Source organism: Rhinolophus hipposideros, assembly GCF_964194185.1.
Source record: "Rhinolophus hipposideros genome assembly, contig: HAP1_SCAFFOLD_90, whole genome shotgun sequence".
In the NCBI taxonomy this organism is placed as follows: Eukaryota; Metazoa; Chordata; class Mammalia; order Chiroptera; family Rhinolophidae; genus Rhinolophus; species Rhinolophus hipposideros.
The window spans coordinates 99,519-116,547 of NW_027668818.1; the positions used below are offsets into that span (position 1 = coordinate 99,519).

Sequence of the window (17,029 nt, forward strand, 5' to 3'; positions counted from 1 at the left end):
TTTTATTTTAGGTGTCCTATACTTGCCATTCACGTAAGTTAAGTTGAATTAACTATTGTCACTCAGCAATTTCTGTTATATAATGTGGTTCCAATTAAAGCTTTTCTTCTTATTACTTAACATGGTGCTGTGTGTGACATTTTTTGTCATTATCAAAAGTTATGTCTAACCGCTTATCTTAATTTTAAATATGTGTGACAAACATGGATTTAAAAAACTTTCATTGAATGGTACAATTCCAAATAAGAAACTACTTATTACAAGAAAATGGTCTTTTCTAAATACCCCAATATCTTCAGAATTCATTTTTAAGCCTTAGATAAACAGATATTCACATGACAAATTACAGTCCTGGGCGACCTTATTGTTTACAAGGAAAAATGGGATCAAACGAGGTCCCCATGAGCTCCAAAGAGTACAGGGTACCATGAGACAGAAAATGAATATATAACAAAAGTATTTTCCTTTTGTTTTTTTAAACAATATTCTCAGCTTAAAACTTTTTAAGACAAGTGAAAGAAAAACACAATTGTAGAAGTGAAGCTTTAAAGCCTCTTTTATCACTTCACATCCAGGAAGCCCGTACATCATTTAAAACGGTGGTTTCCAATGTCATGTGAGAATCCGTGAAGTCCCAAGGTCTGTCAGTCGAGGGGCCCGAAAAGGTCAAAGCTATTTTCACAGAAAGACTGAATGTCATTTGCCATTTTCACTCTCATTCTCTTCTAAGTGTACAGTAGAGCTTTCCACAGCCGTGATATCACAGCTCTGATGGTGACATCATAGCTCTATGGTTACTGGGTCGTAGCTCCAATGGCTCACGGAATGCATGACTGTGTGTGCTCCTATTTTAAATTGTTCAGTTTTTATTTCCAATATTGTAACTATCTATGGAGACTACCGACTTCAAAATATTCTTTGGAATTCTCAATAATTTTTAATAGCATAAAAGCATCCCAAGGCACAAAAGCTTCAGAATTGTTATTTTCAAAGATTGTGTCTACCAAATATTCATTACCATTAATTACTTCTCCCATTTTTAATAATCGAAGACACCATAGGCGCACGTACACACATAGCCAGTGTCTGCTCAGCAGAACATCTGGTTTTAAGACCATCAGTGTTACAACACTAAGAGGAAGTAAAGTTAAAAAGAATTGTCATGGTAGCAACTGGAGATTACTTGGGTAAATGTTAAAATTCAAATGACCATTTGAAAACGCTGGAAAAATCTTCCAGTGTGATCATTGGTAACCCGTATTAAGTACAGGGATTCCAAACTGGGACATTTAGGGTATCGAACAAACGGAGAACTATCTTAGTGAAGTCACCGTTTTAAAATCTCATTTTCTTATTCCTGTGAATACCTTTTCATCAAACACCGATACTAACAATGACATCACGTTATTTATGTCAAATCCTTCCATTAAATTTGTAACAAAAAAAAAGGAATGAGGAAGAGAAGACTGCAAGCATGTCACATGTCCTTGCGTACTCCTTCCCAAAATTAAATTGGTATTACAAAGTGTACCTGGTCTGAAGGGTTGCACATCGTCCATTCCTATAGGTTTGTACGGAACAGGATCTTCCACTTCAATGCTCGGCTGAAGGGGTTAGGAAACAACATGATTAGTAACTAATGGACACTTCATGCAATCTCTAGTTAACAATTCAGGATAACAATATTAATGTTATAATCTCCAAGAAAAGGACTTTTTGAAAAATATGTATTTAAGCAAATATTAGTTTGGTACAAGTGATAGTGCAGTTTGTGCAATTTTTTTTAAACGTTGTAAACCGCAATTACTCTTGCACCGAACTAATACCTTGAAAAGTGTATTTCCTATAACTTGAAATATTTCTAATGATACATTCTTTTTGTTTGTTTGTTTTTTTAGTGTTAAAACAAGATACTTGCTTGACATGGTAAGAAACCTTGGTGTATGTCCTGTTGAGTGTAAACAGAACATTTTAGAACCTACTTCATCTAGGTCAACAAGAGCTTGGAAAAACCAAACTCTTATTTGATAAAAATTTTGATAGGAAAAATGATTAAATAGAATGACAAAGTTGTAAGAAAAGCTTTTTGTTAAATTATATTTAAATAAACAATAGGAAAAACATTATATATAGTTATGCAACTTTTCAAAAAAGTTTAATAAATTCTAATCAGGAAAAGATAAGAACATTTATTTACTAACCATCTCAAATATACCGGGCATCTGCCATGCACAGTTTATTTCTTTTCCACACAAACAACAAATATAAAAATGGTTTGATGCTGGTTAGCCCTCTTCCTGCTTCCTGACCATTCCAAGACACTAGAATAAAATGATGAACCCACACGATCCATTGCTGTCCCTGCCCAGCAGGTTTCGCTCCTAGACCTTCAAATGACTGGCTCCTTCTCATGCTTCACGTGGCAGTATCCCACACAGACATTTACTTCAGGTCAAAACACTGAGCTCACACCAACAGAGCCTCAAGTACCGAAACACTACACATCTACAGGGTATCGCCTATCACAGTCTCCTGAAGTTTAGCATCCCCCAGATTAGAAATCCACATGCCCCTTCTAACTTTTCCACTCTATTCTTGACACTACTGCCATTTGATTGTCCTTCAGGTTTACAAAAAGTGTCCCCACCATTTGGTAAGTCACTACCGCCCACTGTGATCATTGATTTTACATTTCTATAGCTCCCTTTACACTTCGCAAAGTGTTTTCACATTTGTTACCACATTAGTTCATTTCACACCCTGAAAGGTAGGCATAAGTACCTTTATGATGAATGAGGTCACTGACATCCAACAGATTAAAAAGAAGTTTCCCCCAGATCCCACAGCTAGTAAGTGACCTATCCAGGGTTCTAGTGTGTTCTTATCTTCAAACACAGTGTCTACACCAGTAGGCAGCAGTTGCCTATATCAGAAGATCACACTCCTCCTCTCTCTTTGCACAGCTGTCATCTCACATTGGCTCATCATTACTTTGTACTTCTATTACTACAAGCATGGTTGCCATCAAGATACTCAATGCATGCTATTTTAACTGAACAGGGCAGTTGTTGTGTATTAAAGCAGCACTCGGCCGATTGTTGTTAGTATGATCCTACATAGTATTACTATTAACAATGCTCTTCCTTCCCTGGAAAAGTTCCTTGCAGATCTATTGCAGAATACAAATACAATAATACTTGCATATAGCAGGCATTATCTTTTCAAGTTCCAAGGTATAAAAAACCCTAAATTCCAAATTCTTTCTTTCTGAATCTCATTAGGACATTTACACAACCATAAAAACCACAGAATCATGCATTTGGACATACTTCAAGCTGGAATAATGCTTTAGCTTTTAGGTGAACTTAACTTCAGAACCCAACTGATTCCTTATGACTTGGAAGCCTTCTTGTTTTATACTATTCTACACCGACCGCCTTAAGTGAACCTTGCAAGTTAGCAGAATTGTACTACGCTGTCTCATTATATTAAGCACATATGTATTTTATTAATTATAGGCTAAACCATAAGAAAATAATTTAGGTGGGGAAATGCAGAGGTGAGAAAGTATAGTCAAAGCATACCTTTTACGTTTTAACATCACTGAATGGTGATATTTAAAATAATAATGATAAAAAATGACAGTACCTCAGAATCCCAACATGATTTCACAGCTCCTTTTCCGAATCTTAATGCTGATATTTTAACTATAAAATGTAGTCACAGAACATTAATATGAACATATATCACTACGAATTTTAAATACACATTCAAAAATATTTCCATAAAAGTAATAGCAGAAAAGAATTTCGGGGGGCCGAAGCATTTGCAAGAAGAAGCAGTTGTTAGTAGTGGGGATACTTTTGCAAAAAAGATAGGAAGAAATGCTTATAAGAAATGAAAATCACAGTTGGATCTACACGTGTTAGATTTGTGTATAGCAGCACTTAAGCTAGAAAGAATTCATAGATAGTCACTAAATTATCACTTGTATTATTTTGGTATGCTCCATCAACACAAGTCAAGATATCAGTTTTTGTTTGCTCTTGTGGAGCACTTTCAATAATATCCACACCATTTTCTCTTTTTCCAGTTGCCGGCTTGGTTGCTTCTTTCTATTAAAAAAAAGAAAAGAAAAACCCAACTTCAGCAAACATCATATTCATTTACTCGTTCACTCGCTCACTCAGTCCTTCTGTCAGTAAGACAACAAACCGCTATCGTAGCCATCGAATCATAGGCATAGACCCAGGGGAAGCTGGAAATAGAAATGAAAGATTTTGTCCTATATTCTAGTAGGGGTCGATATATTACAATTCGTGAAAACAATCAGAAAGGAAAGTACCACTCTCCAGTTCTACACCTCAGATGAAGAAAGTAGAGTACGGGCACAAAAGAAACAACAATCAGTTGTACCAGATGCTGCAAAAATAGGGCTGCATCTTGAAAGACATACGAGGTACTGAGGGAAACCATGAAGGAGAGTCCAGAAAGGGCAGCGGGCGCAAAAGCCTGCGTATAAAATAACATATTGTAGGTGAGGGCAGAAGAAGAATGGGGTTAGCCTGGAACTCTGAGAAAGGGATGGAGAGACAACTGCAGAATCAGAACCAAATCAAAGAAGGCGCATGTCATGCTAGCAGATGAATTCTACACTCACGTAATGGGGAGTCACTCAGGAAGCAGAGGTGTTGCATCATCACAATTCTAGTTTACAACAGCCACTCGGGCTGCAATTTATGATATTGAGGACTTCCGTTTCTTTCTAGGATCCTATCCATCAGCCTGTCTTGCTTCACAACATAGCGCCTCGCAGGTGCCTACAAACTCACAAACGCAGCTATCCATAGCAGGTCACTTTGTAGCTTCCCCTAGGTGGCTCCCGGTTGGGCACAAGCAGCAGCTGACCTGGGCCTGCCCCACAGCCCCTCCCAAGAGGCCCCAAATCCAACACACCTTGGACCAGCTTCAAGTGACACCAGAACATCACCAAATTAGCTTCACAAATGACACGCCCAAGCCATGGACTGAGCAGACACCGGAGCCCTGCTACAGCCGATCTCACTCTGTGGGGTCAGCCCACACACAAAGGTTCATCTACTGTAGTCACAGCCAGTCGTCCTGAGGGTCAATTCCACACCCAGATGTGCCAACAGCAATAAGGCTCAAGTACAACAGGAGGGCACACACCACCCACACGAGCTTCTGGAGCACCCAGCTCAGGTGACCGGGGAGACTGTACCACTGGGCCCCATGCGACACCTGGTATGTAAGGCAATACTGTCAAGATGAGGAGAATTAGCAATCTACAGAATACAGAGAAACAACAATAAAGATGCAGTGAAAAAAGAAGACAGAAAGAAACATTTCTCTAACGAAAGACCAGGAAAAAACTCTAGAGAAAGAACTAAACACAAGAACTAATGGACACAAGCTATCTACCAGACACAGAGTTCAAAATACTACTTCTAAGGACGCTCAGTGAACTTTGGGGAAAAATAGATAAACGTTGTAACACTTCAACCGAGACAGCAAACATAAAAAATGGACATGGAAATCATTAACAAAACTCAACTATGAAAAATACAACATCTGAAAAGAGTAATTAATAGATGGAATCGGCACCAGATTTGGTTGAGGCAGACGTTCAAATCAGTGATTTGGAAGACAAGATAGCAGAAAACACACAATCAGAACAGAAGAAAAAGATATGAAAAATGATTATGAGTAAAAAAAAAAGAGAGAGAGAATACTTTAAGGGACTTCTGGGACAAGATAAAGTGTAACAGAACTCGTAGGGCTATCAAAAGGAGAAGAGAGAGACAGAAAGGAATTGAAAACCTATTTGAGTAAATAATGACGGAAATCTTCCCTAACGTGTTGAAGGAAACACAAGTGTAGGAAACACAGAGAGTTCCAAACAAAATAAAGTCAAACAGGCCCACACCAAGACATACCAGAATTAAAACGCCAAAAGGTAAAGACACAGAGAGAATATTAAAACCAGCAAGAGAAAAGCAGTTAGTTATATACAAGGGAGCTCGCATAAGACTGTCAGGTGATCTCTCAAAAGTAAATCTGAAGGCCAGAGGAATGGGCAAGAAATATAGAAATGTGATGAAACGCAATAATTTACAACCAAGAGCACTGTATCCGGCAAGGCTCTCATTTAGAATCAAACGAGAGGTAAAGAGCTTGCCAGAGAAAAAGGAGGTGATGCAGTTCAGCCCCAGGAAACCACTATTACAAGAAATGTAAAACCACGACTAGAAAAAAAAGGAGGAGGAGAAGTAGGAGGAGGAGGAGGAAGAGAAGGAGGAGAAGACGGAAAAAGAGCAGGAGGAAGAGCAGGAGGAGGAGAAGAAAAGTGAATAATAAAATGCCAATAACTATGTACCTACAAATAATTACTTTAAATGTAAATAGATTAAATGCTCCAGAAAAGACATAAGGTAGCTGAATGGTTAAGAATGCAAGACCCATATACACGACAATCAAACTACAAAATTTCTGCACAGCAAAGGAAACCAACAACAACATGAAGTCACGAGCGGGTGAATGGAGAAGATATTTGCCAATGATATATTTGATAAAGGGTTGACATCCAAAACATATAAGGAACTCATAAACCTTAACACCAAAAGACAAACAATGCGATTACAAAATGAGAAGAGTACCTGAATAGACTTTTCTCCAAAGAGGTCACACAGATAGCCAAGAAACATACGAAAACATGCTCCGTGTCACTAATCATCAGAGCAATGCAAATTAAAAACACAATGAGCTACCACCTCACAACTGTCAGAATGGCCATCATCCATGAATCAACAAGCAACAAGTGTTGTTGAGGATGTGAAGAAAAGAGTCCTTGTGCACTGTTGGTGAGACTGCAAATCCAAGCAGACAATGGAAAACAATATGGAAGTTCCTCAAAAATTTAGAAATAGAAGTACCATGTGGCACAGCAGTCCCTCTTCTGGGTTTTCCTCCACAGAAACACAAAACACTAATTTGAAAAGCAATATGCATTTCTATGGTTGTTGCCGCATTATTTTCAATAGTCCAGATAAGAAAGTAACCAAAGGATCCATCATCTTGGATAAAGAAGAAGTGGGACATATATATAACAAAATACTACTTGTCTGTAATAAACAATAAGTACTTATCGTTTGTGACATGTGTGGGCCTAGAGGGTATTATTCTAAGTGATAAAAGTCAGATAGAGAAAGACAAATACCACCTGATTTCACGTATTGGTGATATGCAAAAAATAAAAAATAAATGAACATAGAAAAGAGAAACAAACTTATAGATGCAGAGAACTAACTGATCGTTGCCCGGTTCGAGAATTGTTGGGGGAATGCTTGAAATGGAAAAAGGATTAAGAAGTACAAAGTGGCAGTTATAAAATAGTCATGAAGATGTCAAGCACAGCACAGAGAATACAGTAAATAACATTGTAATAACTAAGTACGGTGTCAGGGATACCACACTAATCGGGGTACCAGTTTACACATTATATAAATGCCTACCCACTATGCCGTATACTTGAGGCTGACATCATGGAATGTCAACTATAACAGAAATGAAAAATTTTACATTTAAGAAGCGAAACTAAAAACCTTCTGAAATTTGACATTTTAGTATATGGTTTAAGAACCTCTGCTTCTAAAATTAGTTATTATTTTAAGCAAAACATGTACTCTTCAATTAGATGAAGACAGTTAAATATATTCATAATGTAATGATTGAGGACATAGTGGAATCCCTTTGTAATATGGGTTTTGAGATAGAGAACTTGAGTTCTAAATTTTCAAAGTTTCTATTATTTTAGTCTAAATGATGAACCCAGAATACCTGAAACTAATATAAAATAATATTGAATGTCAACTGAATATAACTTAAAAAAAGAAAAAAAAAACATAGAGAAAACACTCACGCCTACCAACTATGTGATACCAAAATACAAAGTGTAATAAAATAAAAACTATATATTACATGCTACATAGTTTTAAAAACTGAAATGTATCAGGAAGATTTCATGACTATTACAATAAGTAAATGAATCCATTACAGATTTCACGTAGGCACGAGTATTATAAAAGACCCACTGATGTAATGTAAAAGTCACATTAAGATTCCTTACCCTTAACCAAATTGCATAGCTCCATCACTGTGGGAAACCTCCCAATAAAATTTAACTATCACTATGTATTTCCCAGCCCCTTCTTTTTTTCAGTCACCATGTTCAATACTTCCTAAAGTTAAGGGGAAAAAAGAAAGAGTGATGTCGTGAAAATGGCAGTGTGAGGTGTGCCTCTTGAAATCTTCCCTGGAATTTACAACAAGTTGAACAACTATCACTCCACAAAGGACTCCCTGCGCAGCAGACCGGCTAGACTAAGGGGCGTACTACTGCAATAGCCTACAGGTGGACAAATTGCTCGAGCGGTGGAGGAGAGAAGGGAGAAGTGCGGAGACGGGGCCATGCAGGCTCAGGACCCAGACCTAGCTTAGTGCTCCGAGCTCCCTGAGTCCCGGAACTAGTACAGCTACAGAAGAGGAAAGAACTCGTGCTACTAGGGCTCCGCTTATGGCCCACAGGGCTGAGAGGACAGCATATAACACAGCTGAACCCAACGTTAATGGCAGAGACCTCAGAGCAAAGACTGAGGGAAGAAGGATGAAAACAGTGGTAAGCCCTCACTGCAGAGTAAAGAATGGAAGACTCAGACACTGAGACTAGCTGCCCCCTCCCAACCCTCCCAGAGCTCGACCCGCCCCCACCTGCCCAGTGCTAGAAGCAGAACAGTAGCAGTGTCAGATCAAAAGAACAGAATATTTGCAGTTCTGAGAACTGTGGTCTGCAGTCAAGGACTCACAGCCCAAGTACTTCCAGCAAAGAGGAGGGAGCTGTGGAAGCAGGACCCGCTGAGGTGGTTGTCACCACCATTGCTCTGGGCCATCTCTCACAACCCACCGGTGCCACCCCTGTCCCCACCTATCTGGGTGGACCCCTGCAGGAATAAACAGAACTGCTGAAATGCAGGGGCTCTGAATCTGGTGCAGGAAGAGCTTTGGAACTTCAGAAGTTCTCCGCATTTCCCCACGGAGGCAGGGCCTTGTGACCCCAGCGAACTGTTCACAGAGGAGACGCCCGCCTTCCAGGGAATCCCACCACTGTGTGAGAAGCCGGAATAGCGCACAGAAAACATAACACTACAGTGTGAGACAGAACAAACGGCTGCAGTCGCACAGAAAATAAAACATTATCCCAAAACCTACTGGAAAGCAAAAGAAAGACCTCTTTCTATCAACCTGTTGCACAACCCACTCCTATAGATGTCTAGGAAGAGAAATAATAAATCATCAATTGCCATGAATAGCCATGGCAACAACACAGCTCAGAAAGAAATTGAAAAGTCTCCAGAAAATAAACTTAAAGATATGGAAATATGTGACTTAAATGACAGAGAATTCAAGATTACAGTTCTGAAAAAACTCAATGAGATGCAAGAAAACACAGACAGGCAGTTTAATGAATTCAGAAACATAATCAAGAACAAAATGAGTATTTTACAAAAGAGACTGAAATTTTAAAAAAGAACCAAATAGAATTTCTGGAGATTAAGAAATCAAAAGAAATGACAAATGAAACAGCCAGTTTAGGTCGTAGAGTTGACCAGATGGAGGAAAGAATCGGTGACATCGAAGCTAGAAATCTGGAAATCACAGGGATGGAAGAAGAAAGAGACTTGAGACTTAAAAGAAATGAAAGAACTCTACAAGAACTTTCTGACTCCATCAGAAAGAGCAATATAAGAATAATGGGCATACCAGAAGGGGAAGAAAGAGAGAAGGGAACAGAGAATATATGCAAACAAGTAGTCGATAAGAACTTCCCAAACTTATGGAAAGAACTGGATCCTTAAATCCAACAAACAAATGGAACACCTAATTATCTCAACCCCAACAGGCCTTCTCCAAGGCACATTATATTGAAGCTGTCAAAAATCAATGACAAAGAAAGAATCCTCAAGGCAGCCAGGGAAAAGAAGATGGTAACCTACAAAGGAAAGCCCATTAGATTGTCATCAGATTTCTTTAGCAGAAACTCTACGAGGCAGGAGGGAGTGGAACCAAATATTCAAACTATTGAAAGAGAGAAATGATGAGCCAAGAATAATGTATCCAGCAAAAACATCTTTTAGATATGAAGGAGAAATAAAGACCTTTCCAGACATACAGAAGCTGAGAGAATTTTCTAATACACGACCTACACTACAAGAAATGCTGAAGGAGGCTATTCGACCACCATCAACAGGGACAATTTGTGGCAACCAAAACATAAAAGTGGGGAGAGTAAAGGTCTGAACCGGAAAATGGGAATGGAGAAAGTAAGCATGCTGAAGAAAATGGAATACTCTAAATATCAAACTTTCTTTTACATAAACTTAATGGTAACCACTCAAAAAAAATCCAGAACTGAAATACATAATGTAATAAAAGAAGAAACAGAGGGAAAAATCATAGAATACCACCACATAGAAATAAGAGACAACAACGAAAAGGCAAAGAAACAATGGAGACACAGTCTTACCAGAAAAGAAAAGATAGAATGATAGGAAATCCTCACATATCAATAATCACCCCAAATGTAAATGGATTGAACTCACCAATAGAAAGGCACAGAGTAGCTGATTGGATCAAAAAACGAAACCCAACCATATGCTGCCTCCAAGAGGCACATCTCAGCTACAAGGACAAACATAGACTCAACGTGAAAGGATGGAAATTGACACTCCAAGCAAATGGTATCCAGAGAAAGTCAGGTGTAACCATACTGATTGATATCAGATGAAACAGACTTCAGGATAAAAAAGGTAACAAGAGACAAAGATGGACATTTCATAGTGATGAAGGGGACTATACAACAAGAAGACATAACAGTCATCAATATTTCTGCCCCCAATCAGGGAGCACCAAGATATACCAAGAAACTACTAACAGAACTAAAGGGAGAAATTGACCAAAACACAATTATACTAGGGGACTTAAATACATCATTGACAGCTATGGATAGATCATTCAAACAAAATAAATAAATAAATAGCAGCCCTAAATGACACATTAGATGAACTAGACATAATTGACATTTATAGAGCACTTCATCCTAAAACATCAGACTAAACATTCTTTTCGAGTGTACATGGAACATTCTCAAAGATAAATCATCTATTGGGACATAAAACTAGCCTCAGCAAATTTAAGAAGACTGAAATCATACCAAACATATTCTCTGATCACAAGGCTTTGAAATTGGATATCAACTGCAAAAAGAAAGCAGGAAAAACCACTAATACATAGAGATTAAACAACATACTTTTAAAGAACGACCTGGTCAAAGAAGAAATAAGAGGATAGATCAAAAGATACACAGAAGAGTGACATCATAGGAATGGCAGCAGCGAAGAGTGACATCATAGGAATGGCAGCAGCGAAGAGTGACATCATAGGAATGGCAGCACTCTTCTATGTATCTTTTGATCTATCCTCTTATTTCTTCTTTGACCAGGTCAATGGACTCTGCTCATCACACAGAAAAGGTAAGAGACTCGTTCGAGGATTACTTGAAGGTGGGCAAATTGGGCGAGCAGGGGAAGACAGAAGGGGGCGGAGTGGCGACCTCAGCCCGCATCTGCGGCTGTGGAGACACAGAGGATCCCAGGACAGAACAGAGACCACAAGAGCCAAGACATAGGCTCTTTCCCTGCATCCCACAGCTGATCTCTCCTGCCAAGAGAGCAGCATATCCAGCATTTGAGGCAGTCACCTCAGCTGAGACCTCCAGCTGGGCCCTAGGTCGGACAAAGGACATGATCAACACACCTGGGCCCCTCCGCCCACTCTCCCAATCCTACCCCTGCCTTTCCAGAGACTCACGCTGGCCCCTGAGCTGAAGAGCAGTGTCAGTTTACAGAGGAGTCAGAGCACTCAGGATCTGGGAGGACCCGGTTTGCAGCTCTGACTCAGGGAAGAGGCTGGGAAGAGTGTGACGCTACTGGGTTGGGAGAGAGAAGACTCCTCCATCTCCAGCTCTCACCTTTTCTGGCCTGCCTAGGGCAGGGCAATTACAACTGCGGAGGCACTCCCAGGGATCAGCAGTAGGCGGCAGACGCAGCTCTGGGCTTTCATCAACTCAGAAATCTCCTGCCCTCCACACACACATAGGGAAGAAGTACCCTAAGACTCAGGAGACCTGGGCACAGGGCTGGCTGTGTTACTCTCAGTGCGCATATGTGCAGGCAAGAGAGGAAAATGCACTGACTTTGTAAAAACTGACATCCAGAATTTATGGCACCACACATCTAAAACTGCCGTCCCAGGGTCACTCTGGGCACCAGGTGAGCGTCTCTGCCTGCCCAAGACGCAGAGGACTCTTTGGTACAGGAGAGGACAACCTGGAGATTACTTGGTAGGCTTAAGCAAAGACTGACGCTGCTTTTTTTGTTTTGTTTTGTTTGTGTATTTTTGATATTTTTGCCGGTGTTGAGTGTGGGTTATCAGTTGTTTTTACATGGGTGTATTTGTTTTTTCTTTGCTGTTGGTGTTGCTGTTGTGCTGGGTGATTTGCTTTGTTCTGAAATTGCTCTATACCAGGGCCCAGCTCAAGAGGCACAAGATTCAAAACACCCTGAGGCCGACTCCAGACCAAGTTAGAGTATTATCGGGTTTGACCTACAAGTGACACACCCAGAAGGAATTCTCTACAGGCACAAGAGCCCATAGGGGCCAAGCCTCATGTGAGCAGTCAACCCTCACTCAGCAGAACTACCACTGTGGGCAGAGCCAAGATTCACAACTAGGCAGCCTAGGAGTCAATCCCACCTACTGACCAGCCAAAAGCAATTAAAGATCAACTTTAACAGGACAATATACACAAAACGAGAGTCACCTTTGGTGCACACGCAGAGGAGAAGAAGGAAGTCATGCAAGTCAAATATAAAGGACGCATACTACGTAAGATAACCAATAAAAACAAAGACCCATAAGGGACCTACCTAATACATCAAAGCAAACACAGAGAGTCAGCCAGAATGGGGAAACAAAGAAACATGTCCCAAATAAAAGAACAGAAGAAACCTCCAGAATTGGAACCAAATGAAATACAGGTAACCAACCTGTCAGAGACAGAGTTCAGAACACTGATGATAAGAATACTGAAGGGGTTTAGTGACGACATAAAGAAGGATGGAGAAATCATAATGAACAACCAGTTAGAACTAAGGAATACAATAACTGAAATAAAGAACCCATTTGAAGGAATTACAGCAGGCTAGATGAAGCAGAGGATCGAATCAGCGACATGAAGACAAGTCAGCAGAGATCACCCACATGGAACACAAAAAGAAAAAAGAGTAAAAAACAACGAAAATGGCTTAAGAGTCCTCTGGGATAACATCAAGCGCAACAACATGCGCATCACAGGAATACCAGAAGGTGAAGAAAGGAAGCAAGGGATCGAGAACATATTTGAAGTTATAATGTCTGAAAACTTCCCTAACCTGGTGAAGGAAACCGACGTATAACTCCAGGAAGTGCAGAGAGTTCCAACCAGGATAAACCCAAACAGGCCCACACCAAGACACATTACAGTTAACACAGTAAAGATTAAAGACAAAGACAGAATCCTAAAAGCAGCAAGAGAAAGATAGCAAGTTAAATACAAGGGAACTCCTGTAAGACTATCAAATGACTTTTCTACAGAAACATTGCAGGCCAGGAGGGAGGGGCAGGAGGTACTCACAATGATGAAAAACAAGGGCCTACAACCTAGATTGCTTTATCCAGCAAGGCTATCATTTAAAATTGAAGGAGAGATAAAGAGCTTCCCAGAAAAGAATAAGCTAAAGGAATTTATTACCACTAAGGCAGCATCGCAGGAAATATTAAAAGGGCTTCTGTAAACAGAAGAAAGATGAAAACAATCTAACGACAAATTTAAAAATGGCAATAACTATGTACCTATCAATAATCACTTTAAATGCAAACGGATTATATGCTCCAATCAAGAGACATAGGGTGGCTGAGTGGATAAGAAAGCAAGACCCTTGTATATGCTGTATACAAGAGACTCACCTCAGATCAAAAGACACACACAGGCTGAAAGTGACGGCTTGGAGTAAGATATTTCATGCAAACAGAAATGAGAAAAAAGCTGGAGTTGCAATACTTATATCTGACAAAATAGACTTTAAACTGAAGAATATATTAAAAGACAAAGATGGGCACTATACATAATAAAGGAATTGGTCCGACAAGAGTACATAACCCTAGTAAACATCTATGCACCCAACATAGGAGCACCTAAATATATAAAACAGATATTTACTGACATAGTGACAGAACTCAACAGTAATATTATCATAGTAGGGGACTTCAACACACCTCTGACAAGGGACAGGTATTCCAGACAGAAAATCAATATGGAAACAATGGCCTTAAATGACACATTGGACCATTTGTATTTAATCAACATTTTCAGAGAATTTCACCCCAAAGCTGCAGAATACACGTTCTTCTCAAGCACACACGGGACATTTTCCAAGGTACACCACGTGTTAGGCCAGAAAACAAGTCTTGATTAATGTAAGAAAATTGAAATCATACCAATTGTCTTCTCTGACCACAGCGCTATAAAATCAGAAATCAACTACAGGAAAAAAACTGGAAGACAGACAAATTCATGGAGCCTGAATAACATGTTACTAAATAACGAATGGATCAACAATGAGATCAAGGAAGAAATCAAAACATGTCTCGAGACAAATGAAAATCAAACCATGACAAACCAAATCTATGGGATGCAGCGAAAACAGTCCTAGGAGGGAAATTCACAGCATTGCAGGCCTACCTAAAGAAACAAAAAAATCACTAATCAACAGTTTATTTTCACACTTAAGGGATCAGGACAAAGAACAGCAAAATAACCGCAAAGGGAGTACAAAGAGGGACATAATAAAGGTCAGAGCGGAAATAAATGAAATAGAAACCAGAAAAACAATAAAAAACATCAATGAATCCAAGAGTTGTTTTTTAGACAAAATAAACAAAGTCAACAAACCTTTAGCCAGACTTATCAAAAAGAGAGAGAGAGAGGACCCAAATTAATAAAATCAGAAATGAAAGAGGAGAAGTGACAACAGACACCACAGAAATACAAAAATATTTAAGAAATTACTATCAGCATCTATATGCCAACAAATTAGACAATCTGGAAGAAATGGAAAATTTTCTAGAAGCATACATCCTTCCAAGGCTAACTCAAGAAGAAACGGAAAACCTGAATAGACTGATTACCACCAGGGAAGTTGAATCAGTAATCAACAAGTTCCCAACAAACAAAAGTGCTGGACCAGATGGCTTTACAGGTGAATTTTACAAAACATTCAAAAAAGAATTATCACCTATTCTCCTCAAGCTATTCCAAAAAATTCAGAAGGAGGGAAGGCTCCCAAAACCTTTTTACGAGGCCACTATCACTCTGATCCCCAAATCAGACAAAGACACTACAAAAAACACACAAACAAACAAAAAACTATAGGCCTGTATCTCTAAAGAACATAGATGCAAAAACCCTCAACAAAATATTACTGAACACAATTATGCAATACATTAAAAAAATCATACACTATGATCAAGGGGGATTCATTCCTGGTATGCAAGGGTGGTTCAACATCCGCAAATCAATTAACATGATACACCACATTAACAAAATAAAAAATAAAAATCATATGATCATATCAATTAGATGCAGAAAAAGCATTGGACAAAATCCAGCAGCCATTTATGATAAAAACTCTTAAGAAAATGGGAATAGAGAGACCATATCTCAACATAATAGAGACCATATATGATAAACCCACAGCTAACATCACACTCAACGGGGAAAAGCTAAAATAGTCCCCTTAAGATCAGGAACAAGGCAAGGTTTCCCACTTTCTCCACTTCTATTCAACATAGTGCTGGAACTTCTAGCCACAGCAATCAGACGAGAAAAATAAATAAAAGGCATCCAAATTGGTAAGGAGGAAGTAAAATAGTTATTATATGCAGATGACATGATACTATATAGAGAGAACCCTAAAGACTCCACCAAAAAACCATTAGAACTGATAAATGTATTTAGTAAAGTAGCAGGATACAAAATTAATATTCAGAAATCAGTTGCATGTGTATATACCAATAATAAAGTATCAGGAGAAATTAAGAAAAGAATCCCATTTACAATTGCTTCAAAGACTATAAAATACCTGGGAATAAATTTAATGAAAGAAGTAAAACATCTATACTCAGAAAATTATAAGACACTGAAGAAAGAAATTAAAGAGGATACAAATAGATGGAAGCACATAATATGCTCATGGATAAGAAGAATTAATAGAGTGAAAATGTCCATACTGCCTAAGGCAACATACGAATTCAACGCAATTTCTATCATATTACCAAGGATGGTTTTCACAAGAATAGAACGTATAATCCTGAAATTTATATGGAACCATAAAAGATCCTGGTTGGCCTCGGCAATCTTGAGAAATAGGAATAAAGTGGGAGGTATAACGATACCTGACATCAAATTATACTACAAGGCTACAGTAATCAAAACACCACGATACTGGTATAAAAACAGATACATTGATCAATGGAACACAATAGAGAGCCCAGCAATAAATCCATGCCTATATTGTCATTCAATCTATGACAATGGAAGCAAGAATTTATGGTGGGGTAAAGACAGTCTATTCAACAAATGGTGTTGGCGAAACCTGGACAGACACATGCAAAAGAATGAAGCTGGACCACTTCCTTACACGATATACAAGAATAAATTCAAAATGCATTAAAGACATAAGTGTAAGATCTGAAACCATAAAATTTCTAGAAGAAAATATAGGAAGAAACTTTATAGACATTACCTGGAGTAAGATTTTTACTGATACATCCTCTCAGCCAAGAGAAGTAAGAGAAA

The 17,029-nt window shown here is 38.9% G+C and overlaps 1 protein-coding gene across 1 annotated transcript in view; it reads right to left on the reverse strand.

Moving 5' to 3' along the window:
- Nucleotides 1-3,479: 3,479 nt before the first annotated feature.
- LOC308495757 (uncharacterized protein) overlaps nt 3,480-17,029 on the reverse strand; it is a 43,696-nt gene continuing 30,146 nt past the window's right edge. Inside the window, exon 9 of the mRNA XM_081080732.1 lies at nt 3,480-4,115. Coding sequence (XP_080936858.1) covers nt 3,948-4,115 — 168 coding nt within the window. The 3' untranslated portion in view covers nt 3,480-3,947. The remainder of the gene's footprint in view (nt 4,116-17,029) is intronic.